This window comes from Geotrypetes seraphini, chromosome 7 (assembly GCF_902459505.1).
Source record: "Geotrypetes seraphini chromosome 7, aGeoSer1.1, whole genome shotgun sequence".
Lineage (NCBI taxonomy): Eukaryota > Metazoa > Chordata > Amphibia > Gymnophiona > Dermophiidae > Geotrypetes > Geotrypetes seraphini.
The window spans coordinates 40,842,784-40,865,885 of NC_047090.1; the positions used below are offsets into that span (position 1 = coordinate 40,842,784).

General features: G+C 42.2%; 1 protein-coding gene across 7 annotated transcripts in view; it reads right to left on the reverse strand.

Annotated features, from left to right (window-relative positions):
* The window catches only part of NAV3 (neuron navigator 3), a 673,864-nt gene that overhangs the window by 195,807 nt on the left and 454,955 nt on the right, over positions 1–23,102 (reverse strand). For all 7 annotated transcript variants that reach the window (XM_033951509.1, XM_033951507.1, XM_033951508.1 and 4 more), the window contains 2 exons: positions 15,698–15,770; positions 10,716–10,902 (listed from right to left, as the gene is read on the reverse strand). In XM_033951509.1, the coding sequence (XP_033807400.1) occupies positions 10,716–10,902; positions 15,698–15,770 (260 nt within the window). The remainder of the gene's footprint in view (positions 1–10,715; positions 10,903–15,697; positions 15,771–23,102) is intronic.

Here is a 23,102-nt window from a genome sequence, read left to right on the forward strand (position 1 = left end):
CCCTTAAATATTCATAGTATTTAAGCAGGCCTGTCCATATAAGTGTGACATCTAAAAATCCATGTATTTTTGTAACGATGTTTTATTCTTGTGTTGTTGTATTTTAATTGTATGTATTACTTACTTTTATTATGTATGTGGCTTTGTGGATAAGCGGGTTATAAATATTTTAAATAAAATAAATAAATAAATGTCCAGGTTATGTATTCAGTTAGATCTGCTAATTACCCATTTGACACTTTAACAGATAAATTCTATCGTTGGATCAGAAATTTATCACTGAATGTGTATAACTTTTTGCCATCCCCAAAACAAACCCTTTTAGGAGATGGATAAATTTGTCCATTCTATGAAAAAAATAAAGGCCAAAATGTTATCTATAGAACCACCAGAGCCTTTTTTAAATTAAAAAAGGCATTTATTGACCTTCATAATATTTATTTTCCTTTTGTAGAAATAGACAAAGACGTCAAGAACCCTATTCCTTAAAGGACTTCTTCCATTTAAATCCAAACACCCTGATTAAATTAAAGATCCATTTCAATTATGCTTTTCATGGGTCTCCCATCCCCCCTCTCTTTAATTTTAGAAGCTTCAAACTCTTCCTCATGGTACAGGTGTCTGCAAAAGATAGCCTTCCTCACAATACTGGATGGCAGCACGCCACGGAACGCAGTCCAACTTTTCTGGTGAACTTAGCTCCTCTGAATAATTCCATAAATAATTTATCCATGCAAGAGGAGCAACAGAGGCAGGACACGTCCTGGACTCCCAAACCCCATCTGAGCTCCCTTACCTCTAATGTATCCCTATCTAATGTACCAGTATATTCAAGTGTCAAGTCGAGAATAACCTTTACTAGTTCCATTTGTGTACTTTTGTACTTATTGATAAAATCACTAAAAAGTTTTGAACTAAAAATTTTTTTAAAGGGTTAAGCGAAAATACCCCCTTTTACAAAACTGCGATAGCGGTTTTTAGCGCAGGCCGGTGCGCTGAATGCTTTGCACTGCTCCCAACACTCACAGTTTTATAAAAGGGGGGGGGGGGTGTTGGTGTTTAAACTGGATAAAGATAATGGAAAAAAAAAAGAACCTAAAGTTATTTAGAGACCAAAATCGCAAAGTTTTATATTGGATTGTAAAGCTTTACTCTTCTCTGGCTTCGCATCATTATTGAAAGCACAGTTTTAGAAAGAAAAATTATTCTCCTTTTTTCTCCATTATATATCAATATAATGAAAATTTCTCTTTGTTAAGGTTCGTCAGCATTGTGCAATCTCATGGATTCTGATGCTTTTTTTTTTTTTTGCAAAGCTGATTGCCAAAAATATTAGCGCAAATACAGCACTAACATCTCTTTACACTACATCAGCTCACCACATTTTGCACGAGATTCTCGTTCTCGCTAAGCACTGAAACTTGCAGTGGTGAGGATCTGGGAACCATCCAGATACAAAAAGGCAGCACTGGAGAAAGCACAGAACCATCACCAAAATTCCAGGAGACTGGAAGCCCTTATTTCAGCAAAGAGAGACACAATGTATGGTGTTTGAGGACCAGCTGGAATTCATTAATCCATTATTGTAAAAGTGCATGCAGAATTTCTAAGATCTGGAAGACAAAGCAGAGTGTTCGTCTTTCAAAGGAAAGACAAAATAATGTCAACTGTGTAAGCTCTTCTCTCTTTCAGAAGAATTAGGAAGACAGTGCTAGACACCCACAAACATTTGCATAAGGAAAAAAAATATGCCTTCTTATGGAAGGGTGTGTTATTATTCTCTTGTCCTAGATATAGGGGTGAAGGAAGCATGGGGAAAGGGGATGGGATTTTTGATATACAGTAAAACCTTGGTTTGTGAGCATACACTTCCCCTCCCCATTCGCGGTTTCCACACTCGCGGTTTCACAAATTCGTGATTTTTTGGGGGGTGTGGGGAAACCCATATTTTATTACGTTCCCGCCTCTCTCCCGCCTTCCTCCTGGCATCCTGGCCTTAAGGAGCGATCTTCCTACGCTCCTGCCCCGTGTAGATCGCCAATAGGAAATGGCAGCTGTGAGCTCCCGCCGTAGTCTCGAAAGATTACGGGAACTCATGGCAGTCATTTCCTATTGGCAATCTGCACAGAGCAGGAACGTAGGAAGATTGCTCCTGCCCCAAAAGCCTGCTAGACCACCAGGTAAGGCCGGGATGCCGGGGGGAGGCGGGAGGAAGGCAGGGGTGGGTCAGAGCCGGACGAGAAGATATTCGCGTTTTTTCTCCATTCACGGTCCGGCCCTGCCCCTATCCCCCGCGAATACCGAAGGAGAAGTGTAATTCGTTCCAGAAGCATGCTTGTAATCCAAAGCACTCGTATATCAAAGTGAATTTCCCCATAGGAAATAATGGAAACTCAGACGATTCGTTCCACAACCCAAAAACTTTAATACAAAATACTATACGTATTTGTAGTGCAAGACCTTGTTCATTTAGAACAGTCACTCCACTCTTGCAGCGTCAAAGAGAGAAGAACCATCGGCTCAGTTGTGATAGATACTTGTATTGTAAGACATTGCTTGTATATCAAAGTTAAAATTTATTCAAATATTTTGCTTGTCTTGCAAAACACTTGCAAACCAAGTTACTTGCAATCCAAGGTTTTACTGTACTTCCTTTCTGTGGTTACAATCAAAGCAGTTTATGTATTATTTGCTGGTACTCATTCTGTACCTGGGACACTGGAGGGTTAAGTGACTGAACCAAGTTCCCCTGGTTTTCAGGTCGCTGCTCTTCCAGTTCTAGATTATGGATCTAGTTCAATAGAGCTTGCGGTAGCCTTGCAAGGTTGCCGTGGCAGCTAGCTTCAGCTATTTTCAGGAGCATAGGAGGATCACTCCTGCCCTGGCTCACCACTGGGCCACCAGGGCTTAAGGTAGGCACAGAGGAGTCCTAAGATAGGTTCAGGAGGGGATGGGGTGGTAAAGAGCAACTCAGGACAGGACATGGGAGGGGTTGCTCCTGTCCCAGCTCATTGCTGAACCACTAGGAAGGTAGGTCTAGGAAGAAGCCTATGATGTATTTAGGGGGAGGGGCCTGAGTGCAGAGAGAGCCAGGACAGGAGGGGAAAGTACAAGACACCTTGGGGAAGGCAGAAATGTGGATGCTGGGGGGGAAGGAGAGAAAATTACTGGTACTTGAATATAAACCCTCAGTTTATATTCAAGTCAACCTTTTATCCCCTTTTGGGGGGAGGGGAAGGTTATCTCGGTTTATATTCAAATGAGTTTATATTTGAGCATATACAGTACTTCTGTACTCAAAATAAAAGTAGGATTTAGGGGTGATCATTTCTGAAGATCTTAAGGTAGCCAAATAGGTAGAAAGGGGGAGGCCAAAGCCAGAAAGATACCTGGATGCATAGGAAGAAGAATGGCTGTTCTACCCCCATATTCATGGGAACAGGCTGTTTGGTTTGAAATGTGTTTAATACATGTATCCCGTCAGTAGCAGATTTCTGCAACCATGTCTTTAAGAATGAGTCCTCCAGCTACCCTATTGGCAGTACCCTATGGGCACTTCCTATTGGCTACTATTACTTTAGCACTGGGCTGGTGCCTCTGTTATTCTCTAATGTGTTGCCTCTCTGTAGGCAGTAGCTCTCCATGTTTAGTGAACTGCATGGCTTGAGAAAGCATTGTTCTGTTAAGATTTTTGACCTTTAGTACTGCTAATTCCGCAAGTACCGTCTTAGTACTGTTTTCTAAAAAAAAATTTTTTAAATCACCATTATCCTCAGCAAGCAGCTGAAGATTTCCTCCCAGTCCCAGAGGTAGGTAATTGCTCTGGTCAAGGGTGGACACTGGCAGGATCTATAAGTCTGTACAAACAAAACTAAGTTCATTTATTTTTTGTTATGAGTTCTGTAGTAAATATGATTTATTTATTTTAAAAAATGTATATACCGCATACAACTATGTGGCTTACATATCACATACATAAAATCTTACTTACGATTTCCACATATAGCACAGACATGACTACACAACATCATTAATATCCCCCCTCCCCCTCGATATAAAATGTCAATATACCAGATCAAATCAGAATTCAGCACTTAAGGAGGCAAAAAAGCATTGGATCAAACGATCCATTCCATGGTAGATGACAAAACCAAACAACATATAGAAGCAGAATTAAGAGACCAGTTCGGTAACGTTCTGAGACTGCTGTGCTAAAAAAGTTTAACTGCTGGTATCTTCTGGGAAAGCTAGAACAATGGTCAGCAAGATAAAAAAGGTAACAGTGCATTTATATGTCACTGGTGAGGCCCCATTTAGACTACTATGTACATTCCTGGAGATCACACCTTCAAAAAAGATATAAACAGGATGGAGTCAGTACAGAGGTCAGCTATCAAAATCGTCAGTGGTCTTCATCATAAAGCCTAAAAAGACAGACTCATAGTCCTCAATATGTATATTTTGGAAGAAAGGTAGGAGAGGAGAAATATGATAGATGCTACTAGATGTATGCAGTGCTGTACATTAAACATTCAAGAGACAGTCCCTGCTCAGTAGAGCTTACAATCTAATCAAGCAAACAGGGCAAGTAGGGGGTTAGGGAGTTTCTCAGCGAGGGAATGACAAAACAGGCGAGTGGGAGTTAGGAGTTAAAGGCAAATCTCAAAAAAGTGGACATTTAGCCTAGATTTGAATACTACCAGAGATGGAGTTTGACATATGGCCAATCTGTTCCAGGCATAAGGTGCAGCAAGAGAGAAGGAATGTAACCTGGAGTTAGCAGTAGAGGAGAGGGGTACTGATAGGAAAGACTTACCTGATGTGCGGCGTTCCCAAGGAGGAGTATAAGGAGAGATAAGAGAGGAGAGATATTGTGGAGCTGCAGAGCAAATGCACTTGTAAATCAGTAAGAAGTCTGAACAGTATGTGGAAAAGGATAGGGAACCAGTGAAGTGACTTGAGGAGAGGGGGTGATGTGAGCGTAGCGACTCTGGCAAAATATAAGTCGTGCAGCAGAATTTTGAACTTATTGAAGGGGAGAGAGATGGTTGAGTGGAAGACCTGTGAGAGGCAAGTTGCAGTTGTCTAGGTAAGCGGTGATAAGGGCGTGGACAGAGACGTTTAAATACTTCAGTGGTCTCAATGCACAGGAAACGAGTCTCTTTCAACTGAATGGAAGCTCTGGAACAAGCGGGCACAGGATGAAATTAAAAGGGGATAGACTCAGAAGTAATCCAAGGAAATACTTCTTTATGGAAAGGGTGGTGGATACATAGAATGACCTCTCAGTGGAGGTGGTAGAGACAAGGACTATATCTGAATTCAAGAAAGCATGGGACAGGCATGTGGTATCTCTTATGGGGTGAAGGAGATAGCAGATGATATGAATGAGCAGACTGGATGGGTCATATGGCATCTACATCTATCATCATTTACTAGGTTTCTAGATGACTTAATCACATTTGATATTAGAAACATAGAATATGATGGCAGAAAAGGGCCAATGGCCAACAAGTCTGCCCACTCTAAGGACTCTCCCCCCTAAGCACTTCCACGAAGTGAACCCACATGCTTATCCCATTTTTTCTTAAAATCGAGCACGTTGCTTGCCTCAATTACCTGAAGTGGAAGATCATTCCAACGATCAACCACCCTTTCAGTGAAGAAATACTTCCTAGTGTTGCTATGAAATCTCCCACCCCTGAGTTTCAACGGATGCCCTCTTGTTGCCATAGGTCCTGTAAAGAAAAAGATATCTTCTTCTACCTCAATACGGCCAGTTACATATTTGAACGTCTCTATCATATCTCCCTGCTTTCCTCAAGAGAGTATAGCTGCAATTTACCTGACCCCTAAATAAACAAACATATTTCTTCCCAAAATGCTGTCCACTAAATATCAACCTAAACATATTTTTTTTAACTTTTCAAAGGAAAAAAAAAGGATAGGTTCAGTTCAGTTGTTCCCAAACAATTCTATAAGTGCAATAAACCAATTCAGGTAGCATAGTCAAGAATGTCACCATATTGCCCAGAAGTAAAAACGCTTTAGTATTTTGGACTTTTGCCCCAGAGTGCACTGTGAACTCACCTTCCATTCACTTATAGCACGTCCTGTACCGACATGTACTATTTTTCTATATTTACACTAAATTGCCCATACTTTTAAAGGACGCCACAAGAGAGAACATAAGAATAGCCTTATTGGGTCAGACCAATGGTCCATCATGCCCAGTAGCCTGTTCTCACGGTGGCCAATACAGGTCATTAGTACCTGGCCAAAACCCAAAGAGTAGCAACATTCCATGCTACCGATCCAGGGCAAGCAGTGGCTTCCCCCATGTCTTTCTCAGTAAGAGACTATGGACTATGCAGAGTGCATTAGCAATTCTCAAATCGTCTGATGGCCATTTCTTAAGTGTAATATTTATTTTATATCAGTGCTACATGAAAGGACCGACTTATTCATGCCAGCTGACTAGACCAACGCTGCCACTGATGTGAACTAATAGCCTAAAATAAACTTGTCATGGAAAATATCTTATTGCTGTTCAATGACTTGAAAGAGAACACATTGAAATCTGTGAATTTTATTTACATTTTTTTTTTTGCTCCACAAGAATAATTTTCCTGACTTCACCCAGAGTTCCTATAGCAAACAATGTCCTCTTTCAGGACCTGTCTGAGAAGGAGTACTCTCTGATCCCATGAAGTCATTCCAAGTAGAAAATCTGCAAAAGGCCTCTTAAAATAATTCCTATGTATAGTTTTCTTGTCAACAGACAGAGAGCCAGCCGTATGAATTTACGGAGCTGTACCTGTCCCAGAATACTTTCAAGCATGTTGAACTTTACTCTCTACTATTTATACAAAAGTCAAGTTAAGCTGTATGAATGTACATTTCTAGCTGATTTTGGCTGTAGGTGTGTTATTTTAAGTTTGAAATAAATTTAGACATATTGGCTTTGATACAACACTGAACTGAGCCCAAGAGTCTGGTTATACTGCAAAAATGAAAAAGTTGCAAGCCAAGGGCAGGGTGGACCAATGCCTGTTGAAACAAGGACCCTGGCTAGGACTAAAACCGCTACTTCCCAACTCTATAATACCACGGAGTAGTGGCATAGTAAGGGGGGGAGGACCGCCCCAGATGCCATCTTGGTGGGGGCACTGGCACCTCTCTGCCCCCCCCCCCCACACACACCTGCGCTCTTTCTTCCCCACTCCACCGTACCTCTTTAAAATCTTTGCCAGCAAAAGCAACTACACTAGCTAGCTGCTTGCACCATCCTGGCTCCTTCTGAAATCACTTCCGGGTCGCGGGGCCAGGAAGTGGCGTCAGAGGGAAAGCCAGCATGAGCAACAGGTTGGAGAAGCTACTCATGCTGGTGAAAATTTTAAGAAGTACAGGGGTGGGAAGGGAGAGTGCAAGTGTGGCACGGAAGGAGCGGGGGCAGAGAGGAGGGTTTGGGGGGCTGGAGAAAAGGGTGCAGAAGGCACCACTGCCCCGTGTGCCTCCTACCCTCACTATGCCAATGTCACGGAGATCTGAATTACCCACGATCTGCCCATAACCACACCTTCTTTCTGGTAAGCAACTACCTGAAAGTGGTAGGCGCCTAACTCCTATCCAACTAATTATAATTTTAGCCAGTTATGAGGTGCTAGTTGCTCGATATCGGCACCAATTAAGCTTTTTAAATAATTAAGTTAGGCGCGCCAATCTAGGCACCTATCTTTAAGCGTATTTTATAGAATCTGGGCCAAAGCGGGTATTCCTATGCTATCCAGCTAGCGCGCTCTGATTAGCACACACTAACCAAATAACGCAGTCTTAACATGGAAGCACAGAACTTTCTAAATAAGAGGTAGCAAGTGCCCCTCTGTTGATTTTACAGGTCTCACGTGCTAATTGCAACATTAGCATAAAACTTTTGCAATAAAATATATTCATATAAACCCCTAAAAAGGAGTGCATTAAATCTGAACTTAGCGCGCAGGGAAAATCCTGCATTACAGCGCGCTAAGCTCATATTTTACTACGCTTTAGTAAAAGGGCCCCTTAATGTTGCCTCACTACGTTGCTTTATTTCCCATTTATGACCTTTCAATTATCTCATCTAGCTTCATTCATCTCATCTTACCATGAACTAGTAGCTAGATTTACTGAAACGCACTGTTAACAGACATTATTCATGAACAGGTCTTGTTGCAGGAAATAGGACCAGCAGTAAATAATGTAGGTTCATGCATGTTAGCACAGTAGCATCTTTTTGTAAAGTTAGCCCTATGGGCCTAATTCTGGATACAGCTCCTGCCGTGTATCAATCACCTTCACTGAAAAATAACCCCATATAGATTCCAAGTCACACTTGTTTTATAACATAAATCTTATGTCAGCTGCTAAATGCTTCATTTGCTCATAGAATGCTATTTCACAAGGCACCAAGCGGGATAATGAAAATATGTTCTACCAGTGGTGCAAAGTCGTAATCTATTCATGGCACATTAAATTACCAAGGGATGCTTTTAAATAATTTCCACAAATATAATGCATCAACATAGAGCCAATAACAGAAGCGCTTAGCTTGGTGAAGTAACCCTGGCTTTGACACAAGCCATGTTTCGCCTACGCTACCTCAGAAAGTCGAGAATCAGTTTAAACACATAGGAACCTTAACCTGCTTTGACTTCAAGCACTGAGCTTTTGGGTAGTGTTTGAAGTCAAAGCATGTTAAGATCTGAATCAAAAGCACTTTCAATAAATTCTACGGCTTCGACACATTGGATTGGTCCAACCAATCTACCTTACAGGATTGCGTATCGGCAGTGTACGCTTGTGAAACACATTTCCATACATTTGGCCTAAGACCGATGTTAATTTGTATATTTTTTGTCACTAAACATCAAACTTGTTAGAGCCAGAGCCAAAGATCATAATAAGAAAGGAACTGGGGGGGGGGGGGGTGCTCAGATTGTTTTATGACTGACCCACTGGACTGCATTAGTAACTTTTCCCTGGTTTTCAACCCAGTCTTCATGGCACCCCCACCCAGTCCGGTTTTCAAGCTAACCACAGTGAATGTGCATGAGCCAAATTTGCATATTCTACCTCCTCTGTATGCAAAAGTATCTCATGCATATTCATTGTGGGTATTCTCAAAACCTGACTGGTTGGGTGTGTCCCATGGACTGGGACCCATGATTTAGGCCTATGTTATATAATTCAACAGAACTAGTGGAAGAAGCACAGGACAATGAAAGAAGAGGCACTGGAGATGTCAAGAGCAACCTACAGTGACTTAATAATTTGTCCAAAGTTCAATAACAAGTCCTTGAAGTGCAAAACAAATGTAGTCCCGACTAGGATCCAAGTTTTTGGCGATTGCGTCACCTTCCTCAGGGGACAATAAGAGATTTGTAATGCTCTGTAAATGTTGCGTAGAAGCGCCAAAAGCGAAGAAAACACAGGAACATAATCAGAAGCAATGCAGAGCGGGGTGGAGGAGCATAAGCATAACCCAATTCAAACGGGGCAAGCATGCACAGCTCCTTATAGCATCATGCTTGGTTTTTTTGCTTAGCAGCAGTGGCGTAGCAAGGGCGGTGGCGCACCACCCACCCTTTTCTCCACCCACCGCCCTCTTCTCCACCTTCCACTCCTTCCCTGCCCCGCCCCTGCTGTGCACACACCCCTTCCATTCCCCTTTACCTCTTTAACTTCGGCGGCACAAACAGCATCTCCAACCTGCTGCCTGCGATGGCCTCGGCTCACCCTCTGATGTCACTTCCTGGTCCCACAACCAGGAAGTGACTTCAGAGGGAGAGCTGAACGGCACAAGCAATAGGTTGAACCTACTTGCGCTAGTGAAGAGTTAGAGGCACAGGGGGAAGGCAAGGTACACATGCGGTGGGGAAGGACCGAGGGGGTGCTGAGCAGGAGAAGTGTCAGCGCCCCCACCAAGACGGCACCCAGGGAAGTCTGTTCCCCCCCCTCTTACTACACCACTATTTAGCAGGTAAATACTTCATTTTCTGAGGACACCAAAACTATCCATATCCACTTAGTTTTAAATTAGGAAAAACAAACCAGACTCCACACTAACCAGGAAAGCCATAACAGGCACTCTTCCAGAAATCAAGATGCAAAGCCTCAGGTATATACAGATGCTTAAGAGGCAAGTAACCTCTACAGTGAGGTGTACAGCATAGGTACTAGAGCAGACATAGGCAACTGCAGTCCTCGAGGGCCGGAATCCAATCGGGTTTTCAGGATTTCCCCAATGAATATGCATGAGATCTACTTGCATGCACTGCTTTCAATGCATATTCATTGGGGAAATCCTGAAAACCCGATTGGATTCCGGCCCTCGAGGACTGGAGTTGCCTATGTCTGTACTAGAGAGAGGAAAGTGTAGAGTTACCAGATTTTACTACTGCCCAAGCCTTGCCCCCTCAACCTGTTCTCGTGCTCGGAGCCACATCGGGAGGGCATCTGTTCAGGTGTGATGTGATGATGTGACACACATGCACGTGACATCACCGCGTTGCATCCACAGATGCCCTCCTGACACGGTCTCGAGCTGGAAGCTTTTAAAAACACTGACAAAGTGTTGGGTTTTGAAAAGCCATCCAGACGCCCGGACATGTCCTCTAAAAAGAGGACATGTCCGGGTAAATCCTGACATCTGGTAACCCTAGGAGAGTGAGGCCTACCTGGACTGCATATCTTGAGGTTTGGACTGCGCGGTTTCAGCCAGCAGCGAGGGTTGGTGGTGGGTCACGTGCTGCTGCAGCTCCACCAGAGACTGGTAATACTGCTGTTGCTGCTGCTGCTGTTGCTTGAAGCGAGACAAACTGAAAAAAAGTCCCAAAATGGTTTTCAAATTCCCATTCCGTATCTCTGCAGAGAAGAAACAAGAGCAAAATCAATTCTGAGTTTCATGTTCAGACAATTGCCAAAAGCAAAATTCAATGGCCTTTACATTTTTAAAGGGCACAGAGCAGTACATACAGACTGGGTGAACCGTAGAGTTATTTATTTATTTATTTTTAATGTATAGACCGCCTATAAACAAAGCGGTTTCCATAAAATAAGCATACGTTAATTATAAACACAAGACAAAATTACAATTCTAAAAATAAGACAAAATTACAGTTCCATTAATTACATTTAAAAAAAAAATATATTCTCTCCCAGCAAACAAACAATACCCGGCCTAAAGTATCCTCCAGGCAATTAATAACAAGAGGCATTTAATAATCTACTTATTGACTCAAACAAACAGAGCCAAGACAGAAGATACATTTTCCAGGAAACATATTACAATGTAGGCTGATATGACTCTACAAATAGGCGTCCACAAACAGCTTGGTTTTCAACAGCTTTTTGAAACTAAAGTGGTTAGTGCTTAGTCTTGAATGTCTCGACAGCTTATTCCAAAGAGACATTCCAGCCACTGAAAACCTCTTAGATTTTGTAGCTACATATCTCCCACTTTCTTCGGTAGTTGCCACTTCCTGATCGCAATGTTCCATTTGGCCTATAGACCTTCCAGAGGGACTGAAACCAGAAAGGGGCCCGATTGATACAAGATCTGATATCGTTCTTCATTTGCTATACAGTGCCGTGAAGGAGAGGGTCAAAGTACATCGCTAACCGTACGCGGCATTAAAACACCATGGGACAAAAACAGCTTGATTGTTGGACCCGACAGTCTGCGTTTCAGCAAATCTACATCTGCTTCAGGGGTCAGGAGTGATGATTAAAAATATAAATTAACAATCACTCAAATACCTGAAGAAATAAACTGCAGTCTTCCCCAAAACTGAGCACAAGAAATGAGCAGAACCATTAGCATTCCCACAGCAAAAATGGCTCCAAAAAGTAAAAGTATTACTTTTTGGAGCCATTTTAATTGTCTCTACACTGGGTGGTTCTTGGGGGAGGCCCTGCAAAACACAATATTAATGGCAAATGCAGTGCAAAGATAAGTCATCAGCAGTGGCATAGTAAAGGGGGTGCGGGGGGAGCGGTTCACCCCCCCCACTCCTCCTCTCCGCACCCCCACTCCTCTCCTTGCTGTGCGCGTGCAGCCTTTGCCTTCCCCAGGACCTTGTTTTTTTTACTTCCCTGGCGCGAAGTTGCTGCCTGCACCTGCATCGGCACTTTCCAACTTCACTTCCGGAATCCATGCCACTACCCCGGGCGCAACTCACCCTTACTACGTATGCCACTGGTCATGAGCAAAGCAATTCAAATCTAAACACGATTATCCATTGTACAAATCAAGATATAGATAACATCTCTGAAATAATACAGCTCTATGTCTCAATATATTGATTAGTCTATAAGAGGGGTCTTCAAAGTCCCTAACCCAGCCTGGCTTTCAGGATTTCCACAACAAATATGTATGAGATCTGTTTGCAATGCAATGGAAGCAGTGATTGCAAATAGATCTCGTACATATTCATTGTTGAAATCCTGAAAACCAGGCTGGGTTGTAGACCTCAAGTCCTGGATTTGAGAACCCCTGGTCTATAAGATGCCCCCCCACCCACCCCCCAGATCCTATGGCCAAAGCAATAAGACATGCATTAGAATCCTGCACCAAAGCTTAGTGCACAGTTCAGTCCCATGCAAATGGAAGAGCACATCAGTTGTCATGGAAACAAGTACAAATGAGCATGGATTAGCTGCAGAATCAATAGTTTGTTTGGATATTGTACCAGCATCTGGTGAATTGCATGTGAATTATAGGTAAGTGTAGGGAATGCCAAATACAATATATCTTTCATGCATAAGAGTGGCCTAGTGGTTAGAGTTCCTGCCTCAGCACCTTGAGGTTGTGAGTTTGAGCCCAGCCTGCTCCCTGTGACTCTGGGCAAGTCACTTAACCCTCCACTGCCCAAGGTACCACAGTTAGATTGTGAGCTTGCCGGAACAGAGAGACAAAATGCTTAAGAGCACATTATTCAATGTATTGTAAATCGCACATCAAATGCGCATATGAGCAGATACTATTTTGTCTTTTTGAGGGTTACAGTGTAACCCTCTTTTTTGAGAGGGTGGGTGGGGGGGAGAACCCCCACTACACTTTAAAAGATTCATAATCCTCATCTAAACCTTACCCTAACACTAGCGCAATTGTCCTGCAAGCACTTGTCGGTGTACCAAACAAACAAACAAAAAAAAGAGACACAATGAAGAAATAGTGCATCTAGCTGTCTTTAAGCATTATGACTTTAGCTACCAACCACAGTAAGGCCCTGATTTTATAAATGGTGCCTAACTCATAGGCACCATTGAATGCAATTGTCAATAATTGTAATAGTTACATTGTAATTTAATTGTATCATATCACCATTAGGGGACTCTATACATCTTGAGCACACTGTTTGTCATGTAGTATAAGTTTTACTATCTGAGTTTAAGAACAGGTGGGATTTCTTAGGAAGAAGAGGAGATAATGGTTACTGCAGATGGGCAGCCTTTATCTGCCATCATGTTTCTATGTTACACATGCAATGAGTTTCTCAGTAAGTCTGGAATACTGCCTATTTGTTGTGCCGTATTTGTGATAACTTCTCAAATCGAAACCCTCCAGAGCTGATCAATTCTCATTCTGAAGCGCAATTGCCTCCAATTAATTACAAGATATCTACTGTCTCCTTATCTTCTTCAGTTTGATTACACCAGGTCAAACGAAGAACTCAAGAGTGTGCTGTAAATTTCTGTAGGGGCATGAGACAAAAATGAAAGCACAAACTCCTGCATTCTTCAGTTTTTTGAATAGGTGCAAGCCTTCCATAAGTAATTTGAAGCTGTGGACCTCATGTGGAGGATTTCTAATTGAAATGTCCACTTATTGTCCGCTGGCTCTGTTCTCCTCTGCTCCTTTGTGGCATGAGTAAAAGTATCCACAGACTTTTCAGCCTCTGTTTACCCAAGGAACTGTTTGGATACCTTGACAAAAAATCTTTTGAAAACTGCTCTCATAGTCTAAGGTTTTGCTGCTTGATTGACACTGAACTTGCTGAGGTTGAAATGTGGCCATGTTGGGTTTTTAATAAAGAATTATATCTTTCAAGGACTCTTTTTGTGGTAATATTGTCCTTTGTCTTCAGGAATTCCATATTATGGTACTAAGCTTTTATGGTTTTCTTCTTTCTCATGTGCTTTATGTCAAAGGGCACAGATTTTTTTTTTTTGTAGTCTGTACCAACTGTGTCCTCCTCACTGTTGAATGCAGGATTAATGGGGAGGTGCTGCAGATGATGGGCAATGTGTTCAGCTGCAGAAGTGTAGAGGTTACCATACCTATAATAATTATATTTATTAACCACCTTGTTCATGAAGAGGTTCCTGCAGGATCAGCACTGATTCACTAGCTCAGCTTTTGATTCTGGCCTTTTGAAAAATGAAAAAGCAGGCTGCAGATCCTCTTAAGATGTTTTCAACCCTTCCTCGGCAAAATTTTTCAAATCAGCTACAGATTTTCCAAACCCATGTGAAATTTTCTTCCAGATCAGCAGGTCGAAATTAAACAAGTTTCCCTAACAGATCTGGAGGAAAATCCCAAACTTTGCTCTTACTTCCAAGAGAGCCAAAATCCTGCCTGCTTCAGATCTTGAGTTTTTGACACATCTCTACACTGTATATGGTGCCTAAAAAAGTACCATAGACCGTGGAATAGTAAGGGGGAGTGGGGAGGGTCCTGCCATACAGTGAGAGATTGGAGAAATTTGGCCTCTTCTCCCTTGAAAAGAGGAGACTGAGAGGGGACATGATCGAAACATTCAAAATACTGAAGACTTAGCAGATAAGGACAAATTGTTCACCCTCTCCAAGGTGGAGATAATGAGAGGGCACTCTCTAAAGTTAAAAGGGGATAGACTCCGTACAAACATAAGGAAGTTCTTCTTCACCCAGAGAGTGGTAGAAATCTGGAACGCTCTTCCGGAAGCTGTTATAGGGGAAAACACCCTCCAGGGTTTCAAGACAAAGTTAGACAAGTTCCTGCTAAACTAGAACGTACGCAGGTGAGGCTGGACTCATTTAGAGCACTGGTCTTTGACCTAGGGTCTGCCGCGTGAGCGGACTGCTGGGCACGATGGACCACTGGTCTTACCCAGCAGCGGCAATTCTTATGTTCTTATGTTCCCGGGCGCCGTCTTTCTCGGGGCACCAGCACCCGTTCTCCTCTCTGCTCCCCTTGCCTACTCCTCCCCCTGCCGCACGCACAGCCCCTTTCCTTCCCCCATACCTTTTTAAGTTCTGTGTGAGCAGCCACCAACTTGCTACCCAAGTCAGCTTTGGCGCTCTCTCGGACGTCACTTCCGGGACTCGCGCCTAGGACATGATGTCAGAGGAAGCGCCGAAGCCGACGCGGACAGCAAGTTGGTCGCTGCTCGCACTTAAGTTAAAAAGGTTTGGGGAAGGGTGCAGACGTGCGGCATGGGGCGGGGGAGGGTGCCCAGGCTCCGCTTACCCTCGTTATGCCACTACCCATGGCTACACATGCCATAAAATTGATACAAATCAAAGTACCACACAACATCCCGATTTCACCATTAAAGTCTCTGAACTTTTTCTTCAGAAAGGCAAAGACACGAGAGAAATGTGTGTTCACCAAAGAACATCACTTTTAGACACAAACGATCTACTTTTCAAGAGACAGATAATTAGTCTTCCTTACCTTCAGCAGAAAGTCCTTGGACATTCACTCCCCTGGCTGCAAGAAAGCTGAGGCAGACATCCACATTCTCAATCTGTAACAGAGCAAGAAAGTTGCAATATAAAATCAATTTTACAAAAATGTGCCGAAAAAGAAATGCATCCATAAATACACAAAGGCAATGAATGCTTGGTATTCATCACATTCTGCAGCCCTAACCAAAGTTTCACAAGAATAATTACTGCTAATTAGGGAATGACCATAAAGTTTTCATTGTCCGCTTTGGTGCCTGATACTGAATGCCATATAGGAAGATAAGTAATCCACCTAGGATGATCTCGGCCACCAGGATGATCTCGGAGCTCAAGGGTCTCTCGTACAAAGAGAGACTGAACAAATTGCAGCTCTACACTCTTGAGGAACGTAGGGAGAGGGGAGACATGATCGAAACATTTAAGTACCTCACGGGACGTGTCAAAGTGGAAGATGATATTTTCTTTCTCAAGGGACCCTCGGCCACAAGAGGGCACCCGCTCAAACTCAGGGGCGGAAAATTTCATGGCGACACCAGAAAGTATTTCTTCATAGAGAGAGTGGTTGATCATTGGAACAAGCTTTCAGTGCAGGTGATCGAGGCAGACAGCGTGCCAGACTTTAAGAATAAATGGGATACCCATGTGGGATCCCTACGAGGGTCAAGATAAGGAAATTGGGTCATTAGGGCATAGACAGGGGGTGGGTAAGCAGAGTGGGCAGACTTGATGGGCTGTAGCCCTTTTCTGCCGTCATCTTCTATGTTTCTATGTTTCACCTACTTAAGATCAAAACGGATGTTGGTAGACTACAAGAAGCAGCAATAAAAGAATCCTCAGAGGATCACCAGGGGGAGACAGAGAGACAAAGAGAGAAGGAATGCCTGTCTGTCAGTCTCAAGGAGAAGTGCAACTAGAATAGCCAAACATGCATAAAGTATAAATCTGTGGAAAAGAGATGATGACGGAGGAAAGTGTGGTGCGGTGATTAAGGCTACAGCCTCGGCACACTGAGGTTATGGGTTCAAACCCATGCTGCTCCTTGTGATCCTAGTCAAGTTACCTAATCCTCCCATTGCCCCAGGCACATTAGACAGATTATGAACCCACCGGGACAGACAGGGAAAAATGCTTGAGTACCTGAATAAAGTCATGTAAACTGTTCTGAGCTCCCCTGGGAGAATGGTATAGAAAGTTGAATAAATAAATATATACATTTTTTTTAAATGTCTTACAAGTAGGTTACCCAAAATACATTTGTTCTAGATCAGTACTATAGATTTGCAGCTATGAAGGAGGATGTGGGCAAAAAGTGCTCCTTCTGTTTCATTCCATGGTTTTGATGCTTGGTTTCTTTACAAAAATATTTTCATTTCAGGCTTAAATGTCAACAGTGGGCACTACTCATTAATAGTGAGTGCTATTTCACAACAGTGCTCACTACTGAAGATTAACATACACAATTAAGAATGAAGTGCACATTACTGTCAACACCAATAAAACCTAATCTTAAAATTTCAGGTGTTTTCCTATCATTTTTGACACTTTCTTCATCATTTCAAACAAATGCACATTTCTATAGCTGTGTTGCCAAGCTAAGCTTGGCATAAGTTCCTGGTCCAGGGTTCTCGGTGACACTGGGGCTCAAATGCCCTGAGCGGAGGCCAAGGGAATGTCTGAGTAATTTTTATTCACATCAAGTATGTTCAAGGTAGTGAGATGGATGGAAATTTCAAGCTTCTCCCACATCAGCTGAAGTTGCAGGGTGGTAGACTTAGGAGTAATGTTAGGAAATTATTTTTTACTGAGAGGGTGGTAGATGTTTGCAATGCCCTCCCGAGGGAGGTGGTGGAGAGGAAAACAATAACGAATTCCAAAAACTTGAGATAAATACATAGGATCTCTAATTAGAAAATGAATGGTATAAATTGAAGAACTAAGGACGGTACTGGGTAGACTTTCACGGTATGCATCCCATATATGGCGATTCAGTGTAGAATGGGCTGGGAAGGCATCGATGGGAAGTCTAGTGACTTGAATCATGAGGATGTTGCTGAGCAGACTTTATGGTATGTATCCCTCAAACGAGAAGGCTGGATAAGCTGGAATGAGTTTCCACAGCAACTCCAGTAGTTGGAACCTAAGGACAGTACCGGGTGGACATTACGGCCTATGGCCCAGAAATATCAAAGAAAAAAGGACAATTTAACTTTATCGTGAATTTATAATGCATGTACTAATGGGCAGATTGGCTAGACCAGTTCAGGTCTTTATCTGCTGTCATTTACTAAGTTACTATATAAATTATTCCAACCCATCAGAGTTGGCTGAAGAAGTAAGCACATTTGGCAGTGGACTAGGACAGCAGCTTCTCAGAGATGGCAAAGAGCCCTCAAAACAAAGACCAGTCCTGCAGCCATGACAAACTCACAAAACTATCAGTGTGTACTTTCTACCTTTAGGGAGAGTAAAAAATTTTCAAAGAATGCGTCGGTCAATTTAGGGAGTAGTTACTACACTGTAGTAAACATTGCATTTTACTGCTGTGAAATTTACCACATTAAACTGTAGTACTTCAGTAACAAGTTAGTAACTTGTGTGGGACATTAAAGACAAATATAGCAGGTTTAAAGCCACGGCTGCTCTTTGTTAATGGAACCAATGGTGCAGGAAAGAACCCTTTTATCCTTGATTCCCCCTTCCCCAATATCCAAAGGTTTTTTTTTTTACTGACTAGAGGGGCAGCAGGAACAATCCCCAACCACTGCTGCCCTGATAACACTTGGGTTCAAAATAGCACCACTTGATCCCTAGTGGTAGTCTTGTGGTACTACCACTAGAAATTGAGCTACCAAATACGAGCAGGAGCCTACTACACAAATGGGTCAGAAGCAACCAGTCTCACTCCAGTATACCCCAGTAGACACTATGGACGCACCCCCCAGTATGTGCGTATTTCATTATAACTATCTGTGATGCGCTTTAAAAAAGTGTGCATCAATTCAAACAACACATTATTTTGCCATTTAATACATGTTACTTGGCAAAAGTCTGTGCTATTCTTTTAATATGCATTGGTAATTATGGCTCTTACTGAAGTAATCAGCATTTAGAAACTGACCTCATCCGCAGGACAGCTTCTTCAGAAAAAAAATAAATACAGCTGTCTAGGAGTAACGATATTTACACAGGAGATGAAGAAATACTATGGGCTATGTAACCAAACTAGTTCATCTCCTTTTGAACGATCACACAGTAAATTAGATCTGTCTGCAGGTTAAGAAACTGGAACGTTCTGAATGGTATGTGTTCGACTTATCCACTTCTGGCAGTTTCCTGAAACTTCATAAATATCACCACATTAAAGAACGTAACTTGTCTAGCTTAACGCGGTGAGCAAGGCTGTCTCTCTTCTAAATTCCCCTTAAAACTAGACATGATGATATTTTAAACATTGGTAAAAAAAATATATATATATTGTAATGTAATGTAATGTAATTTATTTCTTATATACCGCTACATCCGTTAGGTTCTAAGCGGTTTACAGAAAATATACATTAAGATTAGAAATAAGAAAGGTACTTGGAAAATTCCCTTACTGTCCCGAAGGCTCACAATCTAACTAAAGTACCTGGAGGGTAATAGAGAAGTGAAAAGTAGAGTTAGAGGAAAAATAAAAATAAAATAAACATTTTAACAAGACAGCATTGATCTAAATACTTTGGAAGGTAGAAGAGAGGAGAGAAAGGAATAGAAGCAGAAGGGGGAGCCGTTGAACAGTAGAATTCTGGAGAAATTTAAATGATAGAAATAGAACAAAACAAAGACAAAAGGCAAAACAATAGATAAGATTAAAGATAAATCATAAGCTGGAAAGAAAAATAAAATAAAACTTTGTCTTCAATCCACGGTTTCAGCGTCAGTGATGAAGTGGAGCAAGTAAGTTTAGGAGGAGCGATTGACGTTTCCAGAAAGGGAAATATTGTGTTTGCATTGTTCCCACTAAGCTGAACAGGAGTCCTCCAGCTGCACTGCTGCCAATAGGGGAATCAAAATTGTGTTTTGCATTGCTAGGGACAGGCATGTTTCCTGGAGGCCTGCAGAGGTTGCCTCTCCCTCACTATTGATAATGTGATAGCGAAATAGCACCACCCACTGGCAGGATACTAGGTAGAGGACTCCTGCTCAGTTTAGAGTAGTGGTCTCAAACATGCGGCCCGGGGGCCACATGCTGCCCGCCAGGTACTATTTTGAGGCCCTCGGTATGTTTATCATAATCACAAAAGTAAAATAAAACTGTTTCTTGATCATATGTCTCTTCAGCTATAAATGACAATATTATTATTAAGACTTAGCCAAAAGGAAAGATTTATCAACTATAAAGAGTTTAACCTAATGCAAAATTGTCATTTCTTTAATAAGGCATTAACTATTTTTTCTGCGGCCCTCCAAGTACCTACAAATCCAAAATGTGGCCCTGCAAAGGGTTTGAGTTTGAGACCACTGGTTTAGAGGGAACAGCCTGTGTAAGATATGTTTTTATTGGCTATTAAACCTAAAAATGCATATTAAACATTACATACCGTATCCAGAAGGGAGGAAAACAGGAACGTTTTGTTTTATGTTCAAACCTTTTTTTAATGAGACAGCATCAGTGAAATGTCTCAAATATTAAAATCTGTTCTCCCCCAAGAATGAGTACTGGAGAGAATTATTCCTCGTTTTCAGCTTAGAAAGGGATCCTTTCAACATTGTTTATTAACCTTGGCCTGCCTTTAAATATTCTACCTATAAGATCAACTTTTAACTAATTAAAATGTATCTAGCTCCGACACTTCCTTGTTGCATCACAACTTTGGGCTAAGGGAAGGGAAACCATAGCCAGAGAGAAGTGGTGAGAGTAGGGTTACCAGACGTCTGGGAAAACCTGGATGGACTTTCCAAAACCCACAGTTTGTCCATGTTTTGGAAAGCCCCGCCGTGTCTGGAGGGCCTCTAAGCATGCACAGACGTTGTATACATCCAGAGCTCCTCCAGACCCTGTGGGAAAGAAGAGACGAGGCTGTATGAGGGCAGGGCTGGGGGGCAGATCAGGGTGGGGTTTGGGGTAGAATTGAGTGGAGGGGGAGGGTTGGAACGGGGGTGGGGTGGGCATGCATCTGCGATTTTTTTAGCTTCAGATATGGTAACCCTAGGTGAGAGGTAATTGTTTGATGGTTGGACACAGAGATACAAAAGTCATTCTGACCTATTCACAGGGCTTTCCAAGACTCCCCCCCCCCCATAACTTCTTGGGTTTTCAAGGTATGAATATGTATGATATAAATCAGAGATCCAGCATGTAATATATTATTGTAGTAAACTAAGGGGGTTTTCTATTTAATCACAATGAATTTGTTTGTTCCCTTCTTATAGGGAATAATAGTCAGTGCAAAAGTAAAGGGTGTCCTAGCTGAACCTTTAGCCATACAATCTTTCTCCTCACTCATTAACTATTAATCCCCTTGTCTACAGAACCCACCCCTCAGATTTTGATAGTAAACTCACAGTCATGATAATCATATGAATACCCTATGAAATATAGGTTACAGTACAAGCTTATGATTCTCTTAAGTTTGAGTGACAGTAAGGGCTTGTTTTGCCTTGACTGCAGCCGCTCTTTGCTTCCCCCAAAAAAGCTGCTACCGCCCTAGGCAACCACCTAGTCTTCTATAATGGTTGAGCCAGCCATGAGGTACAATTTCAAACTGTCCTCACTAAGATAAAAGGCTCCTTTTACTAAGGCATGCTAATGGATTTAGCGCTCGCTATCCCATTATATTCCTACAGGCTGCATGACATTTAGCGCAAGGTAATCATTAGCATGTCTTAGTAAAACAACCCCATAGTTTTTACCTGTAGGGTTACCAGATTTCCTCTTAAAAAAAAAAAAAAAAAAAAAGAGGATACCTGGCCCTGCCCCATTCTGCCTCAGCTCTGCCCCTGCCCTGCTTCACCCTCAGTCCAGCCTCCACACAAACCTCGTTTCTTTCCCTGGGCTCGAGGCTGTGTCTGGGTGTCCTCTGCATGTGCACAAACATTGACATGATAATATCATGCACATGCGTGTGATATCATCATGTCGCCATCTGCACATGAGCAGAAGACATCCAGACATGGCTCCGAGCTTGGGGCCTTCCAAAACCCGGACAAACTGCCAAGTTTTGGAAATTCCTCCAGGCACTTGGAGAGTCCTCTAAAAAGAGGACATATCCGGGTTTTCCAGGATGTCTGGTAAGCCTAAATTGTACCAATTCTCAAAAGAAATGCACACACATACTTTCACTTTGAAACTAGTCACATATGCAATATCGGATCACATGAACCTCCTTAATGTATAGGTTGAATTTTGCTGGATATGTTCTTGCAAAGATTTGAAAATTCAAGTTCTATATGCAGATTTTTCCTTCCTCCCTCCCATGTAAACATGTCCCAGGAACCATCTTTTCTTTATGTGGCTCAAAAAAGACAGGTGTTGCTTTTAGCCGCACTGAGGGGTGCAGGGAAAGTCAGATGATCAATTAACAGCAGCACAGCCTGCTCTGAACAACCAAAACGTTGAATTTATCCAATTTTGTATATCAGACATTTACAGGAAGAAACTTCAATCAGATTACTATTTTTAATTTATTATGTATGTTCTCTTGTGAACTGCCAAGAACTTTGAATTCTGTGGTATAGAAATACATAAATATAGGCAAAATACTTTTAAAACCAATAGGGAGAAAAAAAAAATTTTCACTCAGAGAATAGTTAAGCTCTGGAACGTGTTTACCAGAGGATGTCGTAAGAGCGGATAGCATAGCTGGTTTTAAGAAAGGTTTGGACAAGTTCCTGGAGGAAAAGCCAATAGTCTGTTATTGAGAAAGACATGGAAGAAGCCACTGCTTGCCCTGGATCGCTAGCATGGAATATTGCTACTCCTTGGGTTTTGGCCATGTACTAGAGACCTGGATTGGCCACCATAGAGAATGGGCTACTGGGCTTGAGGGACCATTTGTCTGACCCAGTAAGGCTATCCTGATGTTCTTATACTTTTGTAAATCATTTTCAAAATTATCCTGATAATGCTTAGAGCAGGGGTGTCAAACTCCCTCCTCGAGGGCTGCAATCCAGTCGGGTTTTCAGGATTTCCCCAATGAATATGCATGAGATCTATTAGCATACAATGAAAGCAGTGCATGCAAATAGATCTCCTGCATATTCATTGAGGGAAATCCTGAAAACCCGACTGGATTGCGGCCCTCGAGAAGGGACTTTGACACCCCTGGCTTAGAGACTTCTATAGTAACTGTGCCCAAAACGCATTACAACACAGTATGTATCCAATGTAATGGCAAGGTGCTATGTTATAT